General features: G+C 38.0%; 2 protein-coding genes across 3 annotated transcripts in view; one reads left to right on the plus strand and one right to left on the minus strand.

The window, feature by feature from the left end:
• The window catches only part of cenpp (centromere protein P), a 69159-nt gene that overhangs the window by 43978 nt on the left and 6149 nt on the right, over positions 1-19032 (plus strand). The gene's annotated exons all lie outside the window — the stretch shown is intronic.
• Positions 515-18673, minus strand: ecm2 (extracellular matrix protein 2, female organ and adipocyte specific). Its single transcript, XM_058759620.1, has 10 exons — positions 18222-18673; positions 13679-13928; positions 10630-10818; positions 9770-10507; positions 9446-9561; positions 8144-8279; positions 7821-7978; positions 7368-7507; positions 6771-7097; positions 515-1222 (listed from the first exon to the last, which is right to left on the minus strand). Exons 2-10 carry the CDS (start codon positions 13917-13919, stop codon positions 1054-1056), a joined length of 2214 nt encoding a protein of 737 aa, XP_058615603.1. The 5' UTR covers positions 13920-13928; positions 18222-18673; the 3' UTR covers positions 515-1053.

The following is a 19032-nucleotide window of genomic DNA, read 5'->3' on the forward strand; positions in this document are numbered from 1 at the left end:
TTGAGTCATGGATAGCTTCATGGAAAGCTTCTGAGATGATTCCCCTTCCAGGCTTTTTTTTGTTATTTATTCTTTCCCCTCTTTTTAGTCCTAGCCTAAAATCAGTGAAACCCCAATTCAACCTCAGTGGCATTTTTCAGTAATCGTCCACATTTCACTGGCGATGATGGAGTGAGAATTCGGAATCTTAGAAGAATCTCGGAAGGAGCGGAAGACTATGATGTCATAGTCAGATCATTTGCAGGGGTCATTAATGTGTTTCGGTCTGCAGCGATTTCATTAGCTCAGGACTTTTGTTGAGCACAGATGGGATATTTTGAGAAAGAAATACGATAGGCATTTTAGGAAATCTGTTTATGTGATAGTTTAACTTAACACTCACATTTGGGTAAAATAAGTGATTACGTGAAAAGGAAAATGTTTCATTGAAGCTGTATTGGTTTTCCCACTCAATTCTAAACTAGGCAAATACAAAACTTGAACCATGTAGATATCTTTCAATTATGCATCACAGTTCTCTCAGTAGTAAATGTCCTTTATTGGTCCTGTCTTAATAAAAAATAAAAAAAATCCATTATGTAAGCAGGTTGATTTTGGCTGCTTTCTTTTATAAACATTTAAGAAAAGCCATGCATTCTGTTTTTCTTCACTACGACAGACGAACTTAATACTGTTATGACAAGAATAAGATACATCTCAACATAGAATACAAAGTTATAGTCTGCTACTTTTTTCCTCTTGAGCTATTATACAGTTGATTCATGCATCTTACAAAGACACGTCTAGACAGGCACAAACAACGACAGCGTTCTGCTATGAGCCTCAAGGAGGTGATCATGTTCAGTCTTATCTGGAAGTTTATAAAAGCTAATTCAAAAATACTGAAACTAAACATGCCAATTAGAGATTCAATGCAATTTTGGGACAATTTCTCTTTTTTTGGGACAAAAAAAAAATTATATATTCATGATAACCACACGTTTCACGGGAATCAACTTTAGTTTTATATTCACGGTCTTTAGTGGTTTATAATAACAGAACACAAGATTGCAGTTACTTAATCCTCTGAGGCTTTAAAACAACACTAGAGTAGGAGCGGACGCAGGAGAAAGCCGTGGGTGGGATTTTCCGGGGGTCAAGGAAATTATTCTCAAGGCGAAGGGCGACTAGATGAGAATCATCCTCATTCAAGGGGTCACAGACAGCATCTTCTGATATGTGCCTGTTGGACAAAAACACTCAGTATCTCAAAGATTTCCATACATTACAAAAAATCTCTGTTTTTTCTATATTTTCAGAAAATGTTAGAATTGGGGTGCATCAATACAATTTCTGTGCTTATACCGATTGTTTAGAATAACCTCTGCTGATACTGATAGTTTGGTGCTTCTGCTTTTTATACCTTGTTTCAAATTAATGATAATTAATTTTGTAATTTTGAAAGTAATTCCACACGAAACCTTTTCTTCACACAAAGCTTTTTTGATAGGATATAATCGGCCTTATAATAGTGGCAGTTTTTTCAATAACTGGCCAATGTCCGATAATTGTATTTATTGGCCAGTACTGATTATTGGATTACACCCCTGATTTTGAATTAAGTTTCTTGTTCTTACCACATTGGGAAGTATTTTTATTTTTATTTGTATTAACCATAAACCTTAAATGGATAGTTCACCCAAAAATAAAAATTACCCCATGATTTACTACCCTCAAGCCATCCTAGGTATATATGCCTTTATTCTTTCAGACAAATACAGTAGGAGTTATATTAAAAAAATGTCCTGGCTAGGGCTGCACAATACATCGTTTCAGCATCGATATCGCGATATGCACATCCGCGATAGTCACATTGCAGGATGTGCGATGTTTAATATACTGATCGTTATATTTATACTGATCAATTTCGCGCCAGCTGTCGTGTTGAGCCGACACGCACCACAACAGCTAGAGGTTGTCTACACTGGACGCGACAAAGCGACCATTGCAAATCATTTGAACTTTGTGGCAGTGTCCGGTGTAGACACGGTGAGAGCCACGCAGATGCACGTGACCACTGAATTCTGTTCATCGCCGCGTCTATTTGTGTTAAATGACACATACGTGCGAAACTGTCAAAATGTATCCTTGTAAACACAGTTGCTTATGGCTTAGGTCAGTGGTTCCCAAACTGGGGGGCGCAGAGTTATGATAAGGGGGGTGCGGCAAGGCTAGTGTACATACAGTCGGCCGATATTTATAGGGATGCAACGAAATTTCAAAAGAGAAAAACGGTCCAATGAGCCGAAAATATCTGCCGCGCCGCCCCGGCAGTATTCAGCGCACATTCTCTCTCTCTCTAATCACTGCCGTCGTGACACTCCGCTGAATATTCCGCTCTATGAATGTGCACAAAGCAAAGTCCGCTCAAATAACACGCCAACAGAAAATTTCTATGTATACTTGTTCCTTTTTGCAATAGCGCTATTGTGATGTAACATGCTGTAGTACAGCTGTACTGCACAACGGTGGTAAAATGACGCCACCATCTCGTGACGCTATGCTCTGCTCACGTGCTCTGATAATAATAGCTTTGTAGGACTATAAAAAAAAGTTATATCCGATTCTGTTTCATAGAACTGAATAAAAATAATATATTGATTGATATTTAATATTAATAGGCTATATTTTCTGTCCAATTTTATTGTTACTTTCAATAAACGTGGTTATTTTATTGGCTTGTGATTTTTAAATTCAGTATCATTAAAATTGAGTTAAATTAAAAAGTCTTACAAAAATGACTTAATATTATTTAATAAAATAATAAATAATTATTACAAATAAGTTTCGGTTTCGGCCAATAATGTTCTTTTCGGTGCATCCCTAGATTTTTATGTAAAAATAAATGTTTTCAGGGTGATACAAGACCCCACTGTGAAATTATCTTGGTAATTATGGCTTCTTGCCACATATGTAAATAAATGAGCAGAAAATATGAATTTCATCATATTTTATTACCTCAAGACGACTCGCAGTACCCGCTGCAGCGGTCTGTTATCAGTTCTAGCGGTTGTTGTCGTTAAATAACATACCACTAGATGGTGCAATTGATTAAACATAAATGAGAATTGCCATTAGCCGAATAAAATTATGAATGAATGACGCATTCTGCTCTAACCATGGACAAGTTTTTGAAAAGACAACAAGTGCCAGGTAAACGTAAAGTAGATGATGAATCTACGTCAAACATCACGGGCCTCATTTATAAAGCATGCGTACGCTCAGATTTGATCGTAGAGTGTGCGTACGCTTAAATCCACGCCAGCGCTCATATTTATAAAGACGGTCTTTGACGTGGAAAAGTGCTTAGCGTCACGTCAAGGTCAGAGCAGACGTACGCACTTTTTATTGTCGGAGTATTGCAGGTTTTTTTAAATGTAAGCTGTTCTTTCAGCTCTCTCTTCTAAATTATGATGATTGGTAATATTTTATATGTTAATGACATTAATTAGGAGTCGTTTACAAGGCAGAGAGCTGAAACCATTCAATTGTGCGCAAGTTGAAGATCATTTGCGATACATAGATTTCACATCTGAAAGAGACGCGTACGCGCGTTTTCTGTTGGTATGTTCATTTTATGAATCAAACGTACGCATATTTGAGAAATGATCGTAAGATCAAATTTAGAATGGTTTCTGCGCAACATTTTATAAATGAGGCCCCACAACTACAACAAAGAGAAGAAAATATGATGAGGCATATCTATATAATTAGATTTTTGTGCAGAGGCGAGTTTGAGAAAATCTGTTGAAAACAATGAATACTGTTACATAGTTAAAAATAATAATAATAGATGAATGTTGAAGCTGCATGCTTTACTTTTAATGCTTCTACTCTAAAAGTGACTAGTTCCTTATTTAGTTTTTTTTTTTTTTTTTTCAGTAAGTTGTCACACGAATTTGTGTTAATTACCATTAATGAATTACAATGTTTCAAACAAATCCTCCTGGAGGTGTGTTTATGTGTAGGGGTGGGGGCCTTCATATTTTTTTTTATTCTGCAAAAGGGGGGCCTGGCAGAAAAAGTTTGGGAACCACTGGCTTAGATGAAGGTAAACAATTGAGAAAGTAAATGGATAGTATATTGGTTCAAATCAGTCTAATGTTCCTAAGGCTTTCTGTGTCATGAATGTTAATCAAACAACAAAACACAGAAAAATCACTTTTGTAGCTTTAACACAGATTTAATTTATACAGTGAAGACTATGCAGTGTTATTTTACATTTGATTATTCAATTTCTATAGGCCTACCTGAATACTGTTAGACTTACCTGAAGAACTTAAAGCACTGTTTATTTTAGTTGTATCATTTCTATATTTATCTATGTTTGTAATCAATCCAATCATTGATTATTTTTTTCCAAATAGAGTTGTTCAAGTCATCTGGTGAATTTTTTTCTTTTTCTTTTTTTTTTCCATATCGCAATATATATCGCAGAAAATAAAAATATCGCAATGTGAGTTTTTTCCAATATTGTGCAGCCGTAGTCCTGGCTCGTATGAGCTTTATAATGGCAGTGAATGGCTGCTAATATTCAATAGTCCAATAGAAGTCCAAAGTGCATCCATCCTTTATAAAAAGTGCTCCACATGGCTCCGGAGGGTGAATAAAGGCCTTCTGAAGCGAAACGATGCATTTGTGTAAGAAAAAATAGGATGAAGGTGAAGTGCAAGCTCTGGTGAGAAGTTACGAATGTGGAAGTGCAGAGCTGAGAGCAAAACAAAACAAAAAGTCATGAATTAGAAGTACAAAACGAGGATTTGTAAATGAAAATATTGGAAGATTTCAATATAATCCAAGAGGAGACTGTTTTTCCTTTGCTGGAAACAAAATTTGGTTCTCACGAAACTAGCATATTCTCACCGGAGCTTTTGGTATACCAACATCTAGGGGTGTCCCCGACTAAGGATTTGCATAGTCGAATCAGAATTTTTGAATCATGCTGATAGTCGACTGATAGTCGAATCATATATTTGGGGGCGGGGCAAAATACATTACCAAGAGTCAAGTCAGACGTTCGACAGTCATAAATACACAAGGAAAATGTGTAACGGACGCCTCGCAGATACAAACGGGTAAATAATGTTTTATGTTTTGATTAAAAGATATTTAACATTAAATGTCAGCGAAACCCTTAAGAATTCACAAAAAAATTTTTTTTACAATAGTGCTCTCATTATAACGTTATGTATATGATCGTAGTTATAAAATTCTGCATTTCTGTTTTGAGCTGCACGCGCTGAAGATGACCAGTTGAATGAAGCATATGATAGCAGGTTTTTAATCAATGGGATTTAACTCATTTATCTCACATAGAATACGCTTCGTTATTTATATAACATAACGTTAATATTACAACTTATAAGCTATCTGCACAAAATGCCCTGAATGCACATGAACGCGTCTGAATGAACTCCTTTTGTGGACGCGTTCTTCACGCAATAACATGCAGAAACACAACTAAACACTAAAAAATCACAGCGTTTTATTATAATAGTGTTCTCATTATAATGCTATGTATATGACAGTGCCAGTCATAGTTATTCATATTCTGCATTGTTGTTCTGCTCGCACCGCACGCTGAAGAGATATTCACTGTTTGTATAGTAGCCTACTACAATGAAGTGCTTTACTGCAGCGTAACTCAACCAAATGCATCTTATACGAGATAAATAATATATACACGATATAAATAAACCGACTGAAACGTTTTGAAATCACTTGTTGTACCCTACCTGATCGAAAAAAAAAAAAAATTTGAGTCTTGTTAAAGATTTAAATCCCTGCCGCCAAGATGCTCCTCTGTTGGTGACGGATTAGAAAGTGAAACTTTAATCTATAGGGGAAGTTGGATTTATTCACGCACGTTAAAATATTTATTTAAAGCTTCTTTCTTCATTACACCCCGCGAATATTCGACTGTGAGATTGGGAGTCGAATCAGGCTCCTCGAATTGAAGCATTGAATCGTCGACTATTCGGGGACACCCCTACCAACATCATTCACTGGACTCGCTGAACACGAGTTTGATAGTTGGCGGAAGCTAGAGATTATGGTTTATTACATTTTAAGTATAGATATTTTTCTTACACATATGCATCGATTCGCTTCAGGAGCTCTTTATTCACCCCCCGAGCCATGTGAGGCACATTACCCATTCACTGCCATTATAAAGAGCCAGGACATTTTAAAATGGAACTCTGATTGGAAAAAAGTCATACACACCTAGGATGGCTTAAAGGTGAGTAATTCATGGGGTAATCTTCATTTTTGGGTGAACTATCCCTTTGAATTTAAAACAATAATTTAGCAATTGGAAAGGAAAATAAACGGTAACACTTTTTAGGGTTACCTAAAAAGTTCTTAACTAGTTGCTTATTAGCATTCATATCACTATAATATTAGCCGTTATATAATTAATATTAGACCTTATTCTACATCGCTAATCCTACCCAATACCTAAACTTAAAAACTACCTTACTAACTATTAATAAGCAGCAAATTAGGAATTTATTGAGGGAAAAGTCGTAGTTAATAGTGAATGAGTGTTCCCTATTCTAAAGTGTTACCAAATAAACTTCTTTTTCAAGATAAATTATCTAAAGTTGCTTTAAAGCTATGTAATTTGTGTCAAGTGCTATATAAATCTAAGAGTATTCAAAGTCACAGACCATTGCGTCACAGGAAATTCTGACAAACTCATTAGTCTTTGCAGGAGGCAAGCAGCGTACCTTATTTTGTTGTTGTTAAGTCGTAGGAAATGCAACGCTGTCATCTCATTAATTCCCATCGGAATAGACGTAAGATGGTTATGGTCTAGACAGAGTTCAGTCATAGTGTTGAAGGTGCCAAAGAAGGACTCTGGCTCGATAGCGTCTCTGTCCAGCTTGTTGTAAGAGAGGTAGAGGTACTCCAGGCCAGGTTCCATGTGTGCGAACACGTATCCTGGAATGCGTTCGATCTGATTTCCAGCCAGCACCAGGTGAACCAGCGACTTTGGAAGGAAGGATGGAACCAGGTAGAAGTTGTTGTGCGAGAGATCTACAGATTCCATGTTCCTTTTAGACACAGTGAGAAAAGGCTTAGTGTTCAGGAGTTTAAAAAGGGGGAAAAATCCAGAAAGGGGTTTTCACTTCTAGAATATTTACCACTTTTCATTTCTTCCAAAGGACTATTGTGCTAAACTACTCATTTGCAAAAATATATTTACTAACCACCAACAATTCATTGGAAGCAAATGTCTGCTATTTCAATTTAAATTTTTATGAAACAAAAGTGAGCAATATTTGCTTAATGGTTTCATTGTTAACCTTTTTGAGGACACACACCTGTGATTAATCCAGGCTAAAGGTGCAATGCTTGACTCATCTAATTTATTATGTCTTAGCACAACGACATTGATGTTTGTGGTGTGGTTGAATGCCGTTTCAGAGATTTCTTCAATCAGATTGTTTTCGAGGTACAACTCCTGAATGTCAAAGAGAGTATGAAGTAAATTGTACAGTTTGCTTCATTGAATAAAATAAACAGAAACCGATGTTACTTGACAATGCAATTAAATTTGACTTAAGCAGCTTCAAATTACTCTGTGGTAAAGTCGTGGGGTTGGTTTGCCATAATTGCTGTTAAAGTGCCACTGGTTTCCCACAGGTACTGTAAAACCAGTGCTGGTTTATAGCCCACAAACTTGTATGCAATTAAATGAACAAGATTGTTTGACAGCAATCTTGATTTCTTGATGTTCCTTGACTCCAGAAGTAGTTCTCCATTTCGAAACTCACCAGTAGAGATGCAGGTAGGCCCTGAGGAACGGTACGGAAATGGTTTCTGCCTAGGCGAAGGTAATTCAGCTCTTTGAGGGGCTTAAAGGCCTGTGGATTCACGTTACCTTCACTGAGCAAGTTCCCCTCCATTTCCAAAGTAACCAGACTGCTGAGACCTTCCAGGAATTATGAAGCAGTTTGTGAAAATATTGTGCTTTCATAGTACAACATTAGGTAAGGAACATTTCATGCTGGTATTAGTTGATTAAATGTCAGCATTTTTATAGATGTTTAAATTATGCTAACCTTTTATACATAGCAATTTTGTGTAACTGTTTTACCTTCAAAGCTGTTTTCCTCAATTTCTTTTAGATTGTTCTCATTTATCTTGAGCTCCTGGAGTGTTGATGGGAGCTCAGAGGGAATTTGTTCCAGAAGGTTTCCATCCATGTACAGGCGAGACAGGAATTTAAGACCCTTAAAAGAAAGTTACATAAAAATCACGTCATTAATCTTTAGGTGCGAAAATAAAGGTCACATACAATATGCTTTCGAATCCTTCAGTGAAAGTTTTCCACTTTCTGGCAATGCTTTGGAGACTTATCTTTTGTTAGTGACACATCCATGTCTGTATTGTATATCTGATCGTAACTCCAAGCTTTCTGATGAATTGACACATAGTCGGGGTACTGTATAAATATTATATATTTTTCAATACTTCGCCATTTGTTCAGATGATGGGCATATTTCTACTGGTTAGAGCCAAGCGAAAATAGGAAAGACTAGCATAGCATACCCTCTGTTGTTTTTCTTGAACACATGCCATGGAATTTTGTTTTTATTTGAAAGTCTATGCAAAAAAAAGCATGACTACAAGTGTCAGGTACAAGTTGGTATAGTGTATTAGAGTAGGATTTTTGACTTCTGTAAAAGCTGTATGGCTACAAACAGAGCAAAATGTTGGAGCTCATCACTGTTAGGTTTGCAGATGGTACTGTTTTTGCTTGGCTTTAAACCATTATGGAAGAACCATTTGCTTCTCTAATACACCTAAAGTTCAGCTGGAAGACATGAAGTAATTCATATGAATTTCTGAACAAATGGCAGCAGGGGAAAGTATGTTATCTCAATTGCCAGATTGCTGCATGATCCTTAAAAAAATCCATGTACATGTCAGTCTAATTGAGCAAATTTACACTCAGAATGGGTCCATTTCATGTCGACAGTCAGATTATTTACACTTCTTATTATCTGTTTACATTAAGCAGACTTTTAAGAATTCCAACAACTGTGCAACAAGATTTTGTTACAGCCTTGTTCGGCATCCTTGCAGATCACATCAAGACATTATTCACATGTTTTTGGGGCCTTTAAGATCCTTTCAAAGAAAGTCAGATGGAATTAACTGGCATGAACACATATAGTATCTGCACCATTTTTTGCATCACAGCCATTCAGTATTGCACCACGTGTGGCATTAAAAAAAAAAAAAAAATTGCTATCTGAGCAATTGCAAATTTGACATGAAAAAAGCAAGAAAATTGCAGTTGGATCATTTGGGTGGTCACCATGTTTCTCTTGCCAAAAGGATGATAATGTGTTCATTATTTGCAGTATGTAGTAAACTAGTATTTTTAACTTACTTTAAATGCTTGTGGGTCTATGCCAGATGACACAATCTTGTTTTTCCCCAAGTCTATCCACTCTAAGTTGGGAATGCCATTGAATGCTCCAAAAGGGATGGTTTTGATTTCATTGCCTGTAAGTTCATAATGCATGACAAGTTATCAAAATTAGCCTCACTAGGATCTGTATACATGGACGTGGACTGTGTAAACACTGGCGTATGCACTGATTTAGACTTAATTTCTTGCATGTGTCTTAGTTAAGTGATCTAAGTTCCATTGCAGCGCCTGTATCTCTTTACGACCTGTGAAGGGGTTATGCAGGGATGCGGCCTTCCTCACCCTGTAGGCTGAGTGATTTGAGCTCAGGGATAGACAGTGGAGGTATACCCGTCAGTTTAGCGTTTTCACAGGTGACAGTGACGTCAGAGATTGAACAACCTGGAGGCAGCAATGTGGTAACCATCTCAAATTCCTCCTCGACTACATCTGTGTCCTCTGGTTCAGGGCTCTCCTCGCCCGGTTCATGGTCCTCCTCGCCTGGTTCGGTTGGCTCTTGAAGAGCTAAGAGAGGAGGAGGATCTGCTGTTCTCGTTGGTGGCACTGGTGGCATCTGGAAAACGTCCCCCCTCAACCAAACCATGTCCTCGTCTTCAGTGGCCTCGTCTCCGCGGAGTCCTTCTCGGGCACGTTCGGCTGCTTCTTCCAGAGCTCTCATCATCTCTCTTTGCTCCATCTCCAACCTACGAGCCCGGTCCTCCTCAACCCTTCGCTGTTCTTCCATCCTTCTTTTCCTCTCTTCCGCTGCTGCTCTCTCCTCTTCCTCCTCTCGTAGCCTCCTTAGCTCCTCCTCTTTTTCTCTGGCTTCTTTCGCCTCGTTTAACTTCCTCTGTCTCTCAGCTTCTTCTTTCTTCTGCTTCTTCCTCAGCTTGCGTTCAGCGTCTTTTTCGCGAATCCGTTCCTCTTCGTCCTTTTTTAGTCTTTCTTTCGTATCTCTTTGGCTTTGTGATATTTCAATATAGGGATCGCCGAGATCGTTGGGAGAAGGAGGGTCACCGGAAAACTCAGGGGCGTCGACAACTGAGAATGTGACAATTTTGAGTTTATAAGACAAGGAGAAATCAAACGCCATAATTTATATGTAAAATATACTGGCAGTTCTAATGCCTTGCTTTGGAGTAACTTAAGTTGTTTTTCCAAACCTGGGTCAATGCAAATTGGGCAGCACTCTCCGATTGGTTGAAATTTGAGTTGGCACTGCAAGGCGGGACACAGTATTCGGTCGCAGACCACCTCACCGCTGGAACACAGGCAATTCACGCATGGCTTTGGCGACCACACCGTTTTATCATACATGGTGATGCCTCGAAATACACAGTGCTCTGATTTTGCTGGAATAATTATACAAAAAAGAAATGAAATGTAGAATGTGATCAGTATACAACTTCTCAGGAACATAAAATTAGCTTTGCTCGAAGGGATAGTTCACCCAAAAATGTAAATTCTGTCATTAATTACTCGCCCCCATGTCGTTTGAAACCCATAAAACCTTCATTCTAGGGTTGGGCGATGTCTACAAAATTGGCACCGGACAATGTCTGCAGTGAAACATCGCGATAGATGATGACACTGGGTGCGGGGGTAGGGGGTGTAGTTAGGGGTTGTGCCCGAAGCGTAAATTTGTATTCAGAACAGCAAGGAAAACAAATAACGTTTGCCAACGGTTGCCTGTTACATTACAGTACATGACTGAAGCTGGTCGCACACTGGATGAGAAGAGTAGCGCCGCACCACGTCTTTAAAATTCAAACATTTTCTATGAGCGTACGCACATTGGCGGTGCCAACGTCTGTCGGTGGCGTTTAGCAATGATTCAAAACAATGTAAAGACGTGGCGCGACGTGGCACTGAGATTCCCGTCCAGTGTACGACCAGCTTGAGACGATGGCGAATGATTTGCAGATCCCGAGCACAACTGACAAACATCTAATCTTGTAAAATGTGTTGTAAGTACTGCTGCTCCATAGTACAAACGGAGTATGTGCGATCGCGAATCACGAAAGTAAAAAGTAAAACTAAAAACTATATAACAGTTTCAGTGCCAGGCATAATAGCGGCTCCGTGATGCTCAGTTTAGGCTATATACATTATAATTACCCAATGATATAACTGCGCGAGAAAGTAGGCTACTGAAATATATATTTTCCTCCCATCTCGTATTTATTCCCTTTTGGGGTCCCGTAGTACACGTCATTTTCTTTCCAAACACGGTACTGGGATGCGGTGGATTGCGGGGGGGTATGAGAGGGGGGCGTGGAATCACGATGCCGGCTCAACATCATGATGTCTATCAGCCATCGTTCATCAGCTCAACCCTACTTCATTCATCTTCAGAACACAAATTAAGATATTTTTCATGAAATCTGAGGGCTTTCTGACCCTGCTTAGACAGTGACACAACTACCACATTTAAGGGCCAGAAAGGTAGTAAGGACATTGTTAAAATAGTCCATGTGACATCAGTGGTTCAACCGTAATTTTATGAAGCTACGAGAATACTTTTTGTGCACATTCACGAGTGTACTCACATGTAACGCATACGTGTGGTGCTCTTTGCCTTGTTTGCAAAGAGAGGAATTCACATGCATATGTCGTCATACTCTCGTGAACATGTGTCGATTTCTGACACGGAAGAGAAGAAATTGAATTAAAGACATTATGTGCACAAAAAGTATTCTCGTAGCTTCCACTGATGTCACATGGACTATTTTAACGATGTCCTTACTACATTTCTGGGCCTTGAACATGTCAGTTGTGTTGCTGTGTATGCAGGATCAAAAAGCTCTCAGACTAAAAAATACTATTGAAGTCAATGGCTACCGTTAACTGTTTGGTTACCAAAATTCTTCAAAATATCTTCTTTTGTGTTCAAACGAAGAAAAAACTCATATAGGTTTGGAGCAACCTGAGGGTGAGCAAATGATGACAGAATTAAAATTTTTGAGTGAAACTGAGTTTAAATTGAGTGAAGTTTGGAAAATGTGGCAACTAAATCATTACAAAGAATCAGTTCAGATCAATGAATTGGTCTGATTTAATTTTGGTTTCATTACAATACCTTGAAATGTCTCAAGGCTGCCACTTTCTATGTTGATTTGATTAATTGTTTTTAAAATAATGATTAAAACTTAAAAAAAACAGAAGACAGATTTCGAAAAAACTGATTTTGCGTTTACGGGGCTGTTAGATGATTTTGGAAACTAACGCCTGTTAATGACCATCTGGCAATGTTGTCATCCAGTACGGATAGTCTGGCTGTTAAAATGGCTATGTAGATCGGCTTATCGCAACACTGTTTTCCACTTGGCATATATGTAGCTTTTCTACATTGTCATGTAGGGAGATCTTAGTAGTCAATGGTGTACACATGCTAGCAATACAGTAGTAAAATGAGCCTGCTGGGAAGTAGTGTTTCTTTCTGTTGTTTTTATGGGGTCTTACTGACCACATATGTGCTGTTTTTCACTCACACTCCTTTGGCTACTCATTTGTAAGAATTACAGATCTGTTATTGACTCTAATGCTAAAGACATTTACAGTGTGTTGTTTTTTTTACCAATGAAAGTTGGTGGCACCATCTGTGTTTTCGCTGTGGTGCAAGCGGATGTTTGTGTTTTATGGAATTGCAGGTTCACACTGTCACATGTTGCCAGTGTATAATCATGTGGTCAGTGTTCAGAACTGACTGTTACCACTTTGGGCACAATGGTCATGTACTATATCATATAAACTAACCAATGTGATCCTAAGCTATAAGGCAATTTGAAGACTCTCAATGTATACTTTAATTTTTAGTACTTTTTTTCAACCTGTAGAAGGAATGTACATGCATTTACAACATCTACTGTATTTAAAAAAAAAAAAAAGATTTTGTGTACAAAAAACTATTTGCGTACCCTTCACTTATAATAGACTTCATGGACAATTTTCATCATCTAATTTACTGCTGGTTGAATGATAGGTGGTGGTTTTGGTGATTTTTGTTGTTCAGTTGCACAATATATATAATAAGACCAATTTCAATATATATACATATATATGTATATTTTTTTTATGTTGATTTTTATGTTTAAAAAAGTAACAATAAAAGATACCATTAGCTATTATTATTCAACTTTTTGTAGAACGATCCAATTTAAATTATGAATAGTTTCTAAATTGACAAACTACTGTAACTTTCTTTACACTGACCTGCAGTCACTTCGTAGTTTGGCTTTGGCTCCTTTGTATTCTCAGTGAAAATAGATCCATCTTGTCCATTGCTTTCTGCTGTTCTTCCCTGCTGCAAGGCGGTATTAGATGTCTGTTTTCTTGCTCGTTTTGGTCCAACACCTCGTCTTCTACCTCGTGCCAAGGGACGTCTCTGATCTTTTGCGAGGCTGAAGGTCAGACAGGCGAGGAGTAACAGTGCCAGAATCAGGTTTAGTCTCATGGCTGAAACCTGTGGGATAAAACAGAGGCATTTCAGCCCTACGTGTTCCTCATATAACTCTGTTAATGTATACTGTCAGCGTACACATTTCCATAATGATAAGTTACGGCATCACAGGTGATCCAGCCTTTAACAGCTTGACCCTGGAGAGCCAGACAGCTTTGATGGAATACTAGCCTTTAACACCTTTACTGTAAGAGTAAAGAGTAAAACTGTTATTTGGGTGTGTGATGGGTGGTGTTTAGAGGACTGCAGGAGGTTTTAAGTATTATGTGCAAATGCAACAATCATAGCACAACTTTTAGTAAGAACAGACTTGGTCTTGATGACATTCAAACTCTCAGGTTGTAGTGATTGGAACTACAGCTCATTTGTGCAAAGTTGTTTTTTTAGAAAAAGTTTGTATATATGTTTGGATCAACATCATTGACTCCAGATATTCCAATGTGCCATATTAAATGATCTAAAATGCTCCAATAAAGCCATATGTGCACACATATTGCTATTCATTAGGTTGTTTCAAGTTTTATTAATAGTGTTTATGGTCAATTCAGTCAGTTCAGTTTGTTCCAGCCACAATTCAGCTCATAAAAACAGTAATTTAGAACTTAAATATAATTTGCAAGACTTGGCCGAAAAAGATTTTGGATTATGTAGCAACATTCAAATAATCATTAAAATCCTATATGCATCAGTTATTTCAGTCCAATGTCTGAAAGAGATGGTTCTTGGTTCAGTGAATCATTGAGTTATTTACCTGGATTATTACATTTCAATATGCAGAATGGTAATGAAATCTCCTTACACTGTTTTTTAAAACGTTAAACCTGGTAGCAATTTCTGAGTTGTGAACAAAGTATAAGTATAAATTTAAATGACTATTCGAGTGATTATTTAAGTTTAAAATGTAATTATTAGCAGAATAGTAACAAACTCTTCATGCTGAGCTTAAAACTTTAAACCTGGTAGCAGTTTCTAAATTGATGAATTATTAGTTTGAATTTAAATTATTAGTGGAATGGTTATTATTTTATTAAAATTTCAATAATAAGTGGAATAGTAATAGGAAATCTTTACACTGTTTTCAAAACATTAAAGCTGGTAGCAGTTTCTGAATTGCAGACAAATTGTTAAATTTAAATTATTAGTGGAATGGTAATGGAATTGTTATTAGTTTATATTATATATTTTTTTTTATTTAAACTTATGAATTGCAAACAAATTATTACATGTAAAGGGATGGTTCACCCAAAAATGAAAATTCTGTAATTTATTACTCAAACCTGTAAGACCTTCGTTCATCTTCGGAACACAAATTAAAGGGGTCATATGATTCGATTTCAAGTTTTCCTTTCTCTTTTGAGTGTTACAAGCTGTTCGTGCATAGATAAGATCCCTAAAGTTGCAAAGACTGAAGTCTCAAACCCAAAGAGATATTCTTTATAAAAGTTAAGACCCTAAAACGGCTCATTCAAAGGTCTCTCGAGGAGAGGCGCGCTCGGCAATTAAACAGCAGCGGTGATGAGACTTCATTCAGTTCAGCTGTGCCTCATCACACGCCGCCAGCCCACGCTGTTTCCACGCCCCTCCTCTCTCGCACACCTACTCCCGTCAGGAGCCTGGTGAAGGGTGGCGAATAAGGGACGGGGTGATGATGACAATAAGGGGGAGGGCAACCGACTCGTCACATTACACTGTGGCTGTTTACCACTTTGGCTCACCGGAGCGGCAGTAACGTTACCTCCAGACTTCTTGTGGTGGCGCTTCCCAGATTGCGAATGGTCAGATGAACAGAAATTGTAATTCACAGTGAAGAAGAAATACGAGTGTAATGGCATCTTTAGATATTACAAGTGCGCGTTTTGCAGTATGGGCACTGACCGGCAGAAACATATAATCTGCGAAACAACGACGAAACAAAACCTTGTCAGAGCCGTAATGTGGCACAGAAGTGTGCAGTGTGTGCACTTACTGCGCATCTACATTTGAAATAACGAACTTGAGCATGCAAAAGACGCGATGCGAACGGCTGTCATGTGCGGGGCTCCGTTTTTACGATGAGAGGAGAGGAAAGGCTGAGAAAGCACTCCAGGTAAATTTTGATAAGCAAAATTTGTTGGTTTACACAAAGAAATCTGTAAGGTTTTAGTAAGTCCAAGAATAAAATGATTAATTTACTTAACATGGTAAATTTGATTTACAGAACGTTTTGTGCTGTTTTCTATCAGTTTGGACTTGAATAAAGAGAGAGAACTTGCACTTAACCTTTTCACAGGCATTTTGTTTTCATAGTTAGACAGATATTGTGATGTATCGTTATAGGATTGTCTAGCAATATATCGATTATCGGTGTATTCGTGATATTATCATATCGTGAGCCATGTATCGCGATTTGTATCGTATCATGAGGTACCCTGCGATTCCCACCCCTAGCTGGCACCATGTCCTGGAGATGCTGTGTTTCGTGGTGAAAGCGAAACTACTTTGTTTGGGCTTCCAAAAGAGGACACAAATAGAAATCAGTGGTTAAAGTTGTATTTACAACACTGTTCCAGAACAGTTCAACCCAAATATTAGAGTGTGTGCAGCGCATTTTACGGAGGACTATTTCCTGAACATGGGAGATTAGCCTACATTGCCAGCTGTACTGTTTCTATAAAGTGGGGCAGTTCCAACGTTGCAAGGACAGTCTGGCGCTTCTGACTCACAGCCTGTAAGTATGTTTTCATATTTAAAGAATTTGCCACTGACTATTCAAACGCGAGTTTTGAGCTGTGTAGAGTAGTGCTTGATGTTTTTCGTTTCTCCAATCACAAATGCATGGTAATGTTTATGAGGCGCGATGCAACGCGGCGCATAAAAAGACCGTATAAGTCATTATAACCACACACATTGCATTACACCAAATACACCAAATAATGTTCTTTTTAGCAACATCATATGACCTCTTTAAGATAATTTTGATGAAATCTGAGAGCTTTCTGACCCTGCATATACAGCAACACAACTGACACATTCAAGGCTCAGAAAGGTAGTAAGGACATTGTTAAAATAGTCCGTGTGACATCAGTGGTTCAACCTTAATTTTATGAAGCAACGAGAATACTTTTTGTGCACAAAGAAAACAAAAATAATTTTATTCAACAATTTCTTCTCTTTTCTTCTATTTCTTCAAAAATATCTTAATTTGTATTCCAAAGATGAACAAAGGTCTTACAGGTTTGGAACGACACAAGGGTGAGTAATTAATGAGAGAATTTTCATTTTTGGATGAACTATCCCTTTAAATTATTGGTTATTATTTAAGTATAAATTTAATGGAAAGTCTTTACATTGTTTTCACATTGTAACAAATTATTAATTCAAATCTGATTATTTCAGTGAATTGTTTTTTTTGTCAGTTCACAAAATTAAAACTAATAATTTGTTCGTAATTCAGGTTTGAAGTTTTAAGCACAGCATAAAGAGTTTGTTACCATTCTGCTGTATTTTATTTGAAATATATATCAGGGCATCATGCTTCTGTTTTAAAGATTTTTAGTTTACATGCTGAAGAATCTATATTTTTGTACAGATCTGTTACTTGCATCACAAAGTTGAAATATCTTGCAGAAAAAAAGCCAAGCCAGACAAGGAAAAGATGACGACACCGGTTACTCTGACTTACAGTAATGGGAAACAAGAATAAAATCAACAGCTGAGCAATGCTGATATGAGTGCAGGGGGCGTCTACGAGCGTCAGTCCGACCCTGAGGCAAAGTCATACGGTTAGCATTAAATCAGAACTGCGGTGAGATGAAGAAAAAAAAACACCCCAGAAATGTAGACGAGGGGGAAAACTTTTTAATTAAGCTCTTTAGGATGACCAGGCTCAGATGGAAAGAATCTATAAAACCTACAGCTTAGACAGAGAACGAGAGGGATGAAATATACTGCCGTGAGTAAAAACATCCTAGCGGGGCGTGCATGATATGGGGTCCCCCTCTCTCAACGCTGTAATGAAAACCAGGTACAGTAAAGCAATAAGCACTTTTACAGTCCTGCAGCTGTACGCTAGTGCTTCAGCGATGAGACAGACGTATTTCCAAAGACATTTGTCGTCACTCCATCTGCAAATGTCTCAGTGTTTAGCAAAGAAGTTCCAAACTGCATGCAATGAGAAGTTTTAAGCTATAAACCCGTAAAAATGTGACATGCACCCCGCAGATGGAAAAAGAAAACAATTATTGTTGTACAAAAAGTGTTTTACGACATTACTGAGGGTGAGAGCTGAAAGAGAGGAGAGAGTCGTTTGTACGTTACCACTGGTTTCGGGCGGTTTTGTGAGGCCAAATATTTCCGCTCTTTCCCCAAAAGCTGTGGGATTTGCCAGCAACGCAAGAAGTGTGTGTGCGTCTGCTCCGCAGCAAGAACGCTGATAAATGTCAAAAACAGACAGGGGCTGCTCTAGCGTTTAGTCGGGACTCGCTCGGGCAGAACTTCTCCAGTTCTGTCTCTGAAAGTTTTAGTCAAATGAGGGTCGTGACAAGATACTGCCTCTCTCAGGCGAAAGAACTTGGTGATTTTGCGCGACCTAATTACTGGGCTAGGAAGGGTACTGTACTCAAACAAAGAGGTGACATCTGGCTTGTCATTAACGTCTCTGTAAAAACATTGTGTAAGTGCAGAAAATGGGCTGTAAATGCACACAGTGTTGCTTGAATAAGCTGATCAGAGGACGTCTGGAGTGGTTTTCGAGCTTTTCTGGATGGGTCTTCAAGTCAACCCCCTACTGCCCAATAAGACGGCCCCATCTCCCATTTCAGAGGGTGGGCACGTTGAGCCGAGAAGCCAGTTTTGTACATGGAGGGGTCGTAGTCAAGCAGTCGAGTGCTATAATTAGATTGGTATGCTCAAAAGTTTTCTTCTGTTGTCCATTATTTCTCATAATGCTTCGAAAGAAACCAAACTCTTGAAGGATATATTAAGGCAATTAGTATCTGTATAATATATGATAAAGATGTATATTCAAAAACAGAAGCTGATAACAAACCAACTTAGGTTTTAGACAAAATCTGGCCAATTAGTTTGTATATCTTTCCTCTGCCAATGAAAATATTTCCAAGGGAAGCTA

This window comes from Onychostoma macrolepis, chromosome 22 (genome assembly GCF_012432095.1).
Source record: "Onychostoma macrolepis isolate SWU-2019 chromosome 22, ASM1243209v1, whole genome shotgun sequence".
Taxonomy (NCBI): domain Eukaryota; kingdom Metazoa; phylum Chordata; class Actinopteri; order Cypriniformes; family Cyprinidae; genus Onychostoma; species Onychostoma macrolepis.

Bases quoted from the DNA above. Each gene is read 5' to 3' on its own strand.
- ecm2 (XM_058759620.1), bottom strand. From the start codon at position 13,919: ATGAGACTAAACCTGATTCTGGCACTGTTACTCCTCGCCTGTCTGACC. The intron at 10,819-13,678 runs GTCAGTGTAAAG...TAATTATTCCAG, and splicing joins AAACTACGAAGTGACTGCAG to CAAAATCAGAGCACTGTGTA. The intron at 1,223-6,770 runs GTACGCTGCTTG...TTTGTCCAACAG, and splicing joins CTTAACAACAACAAAATAAG to GCACATATCAGAAGATGCTG.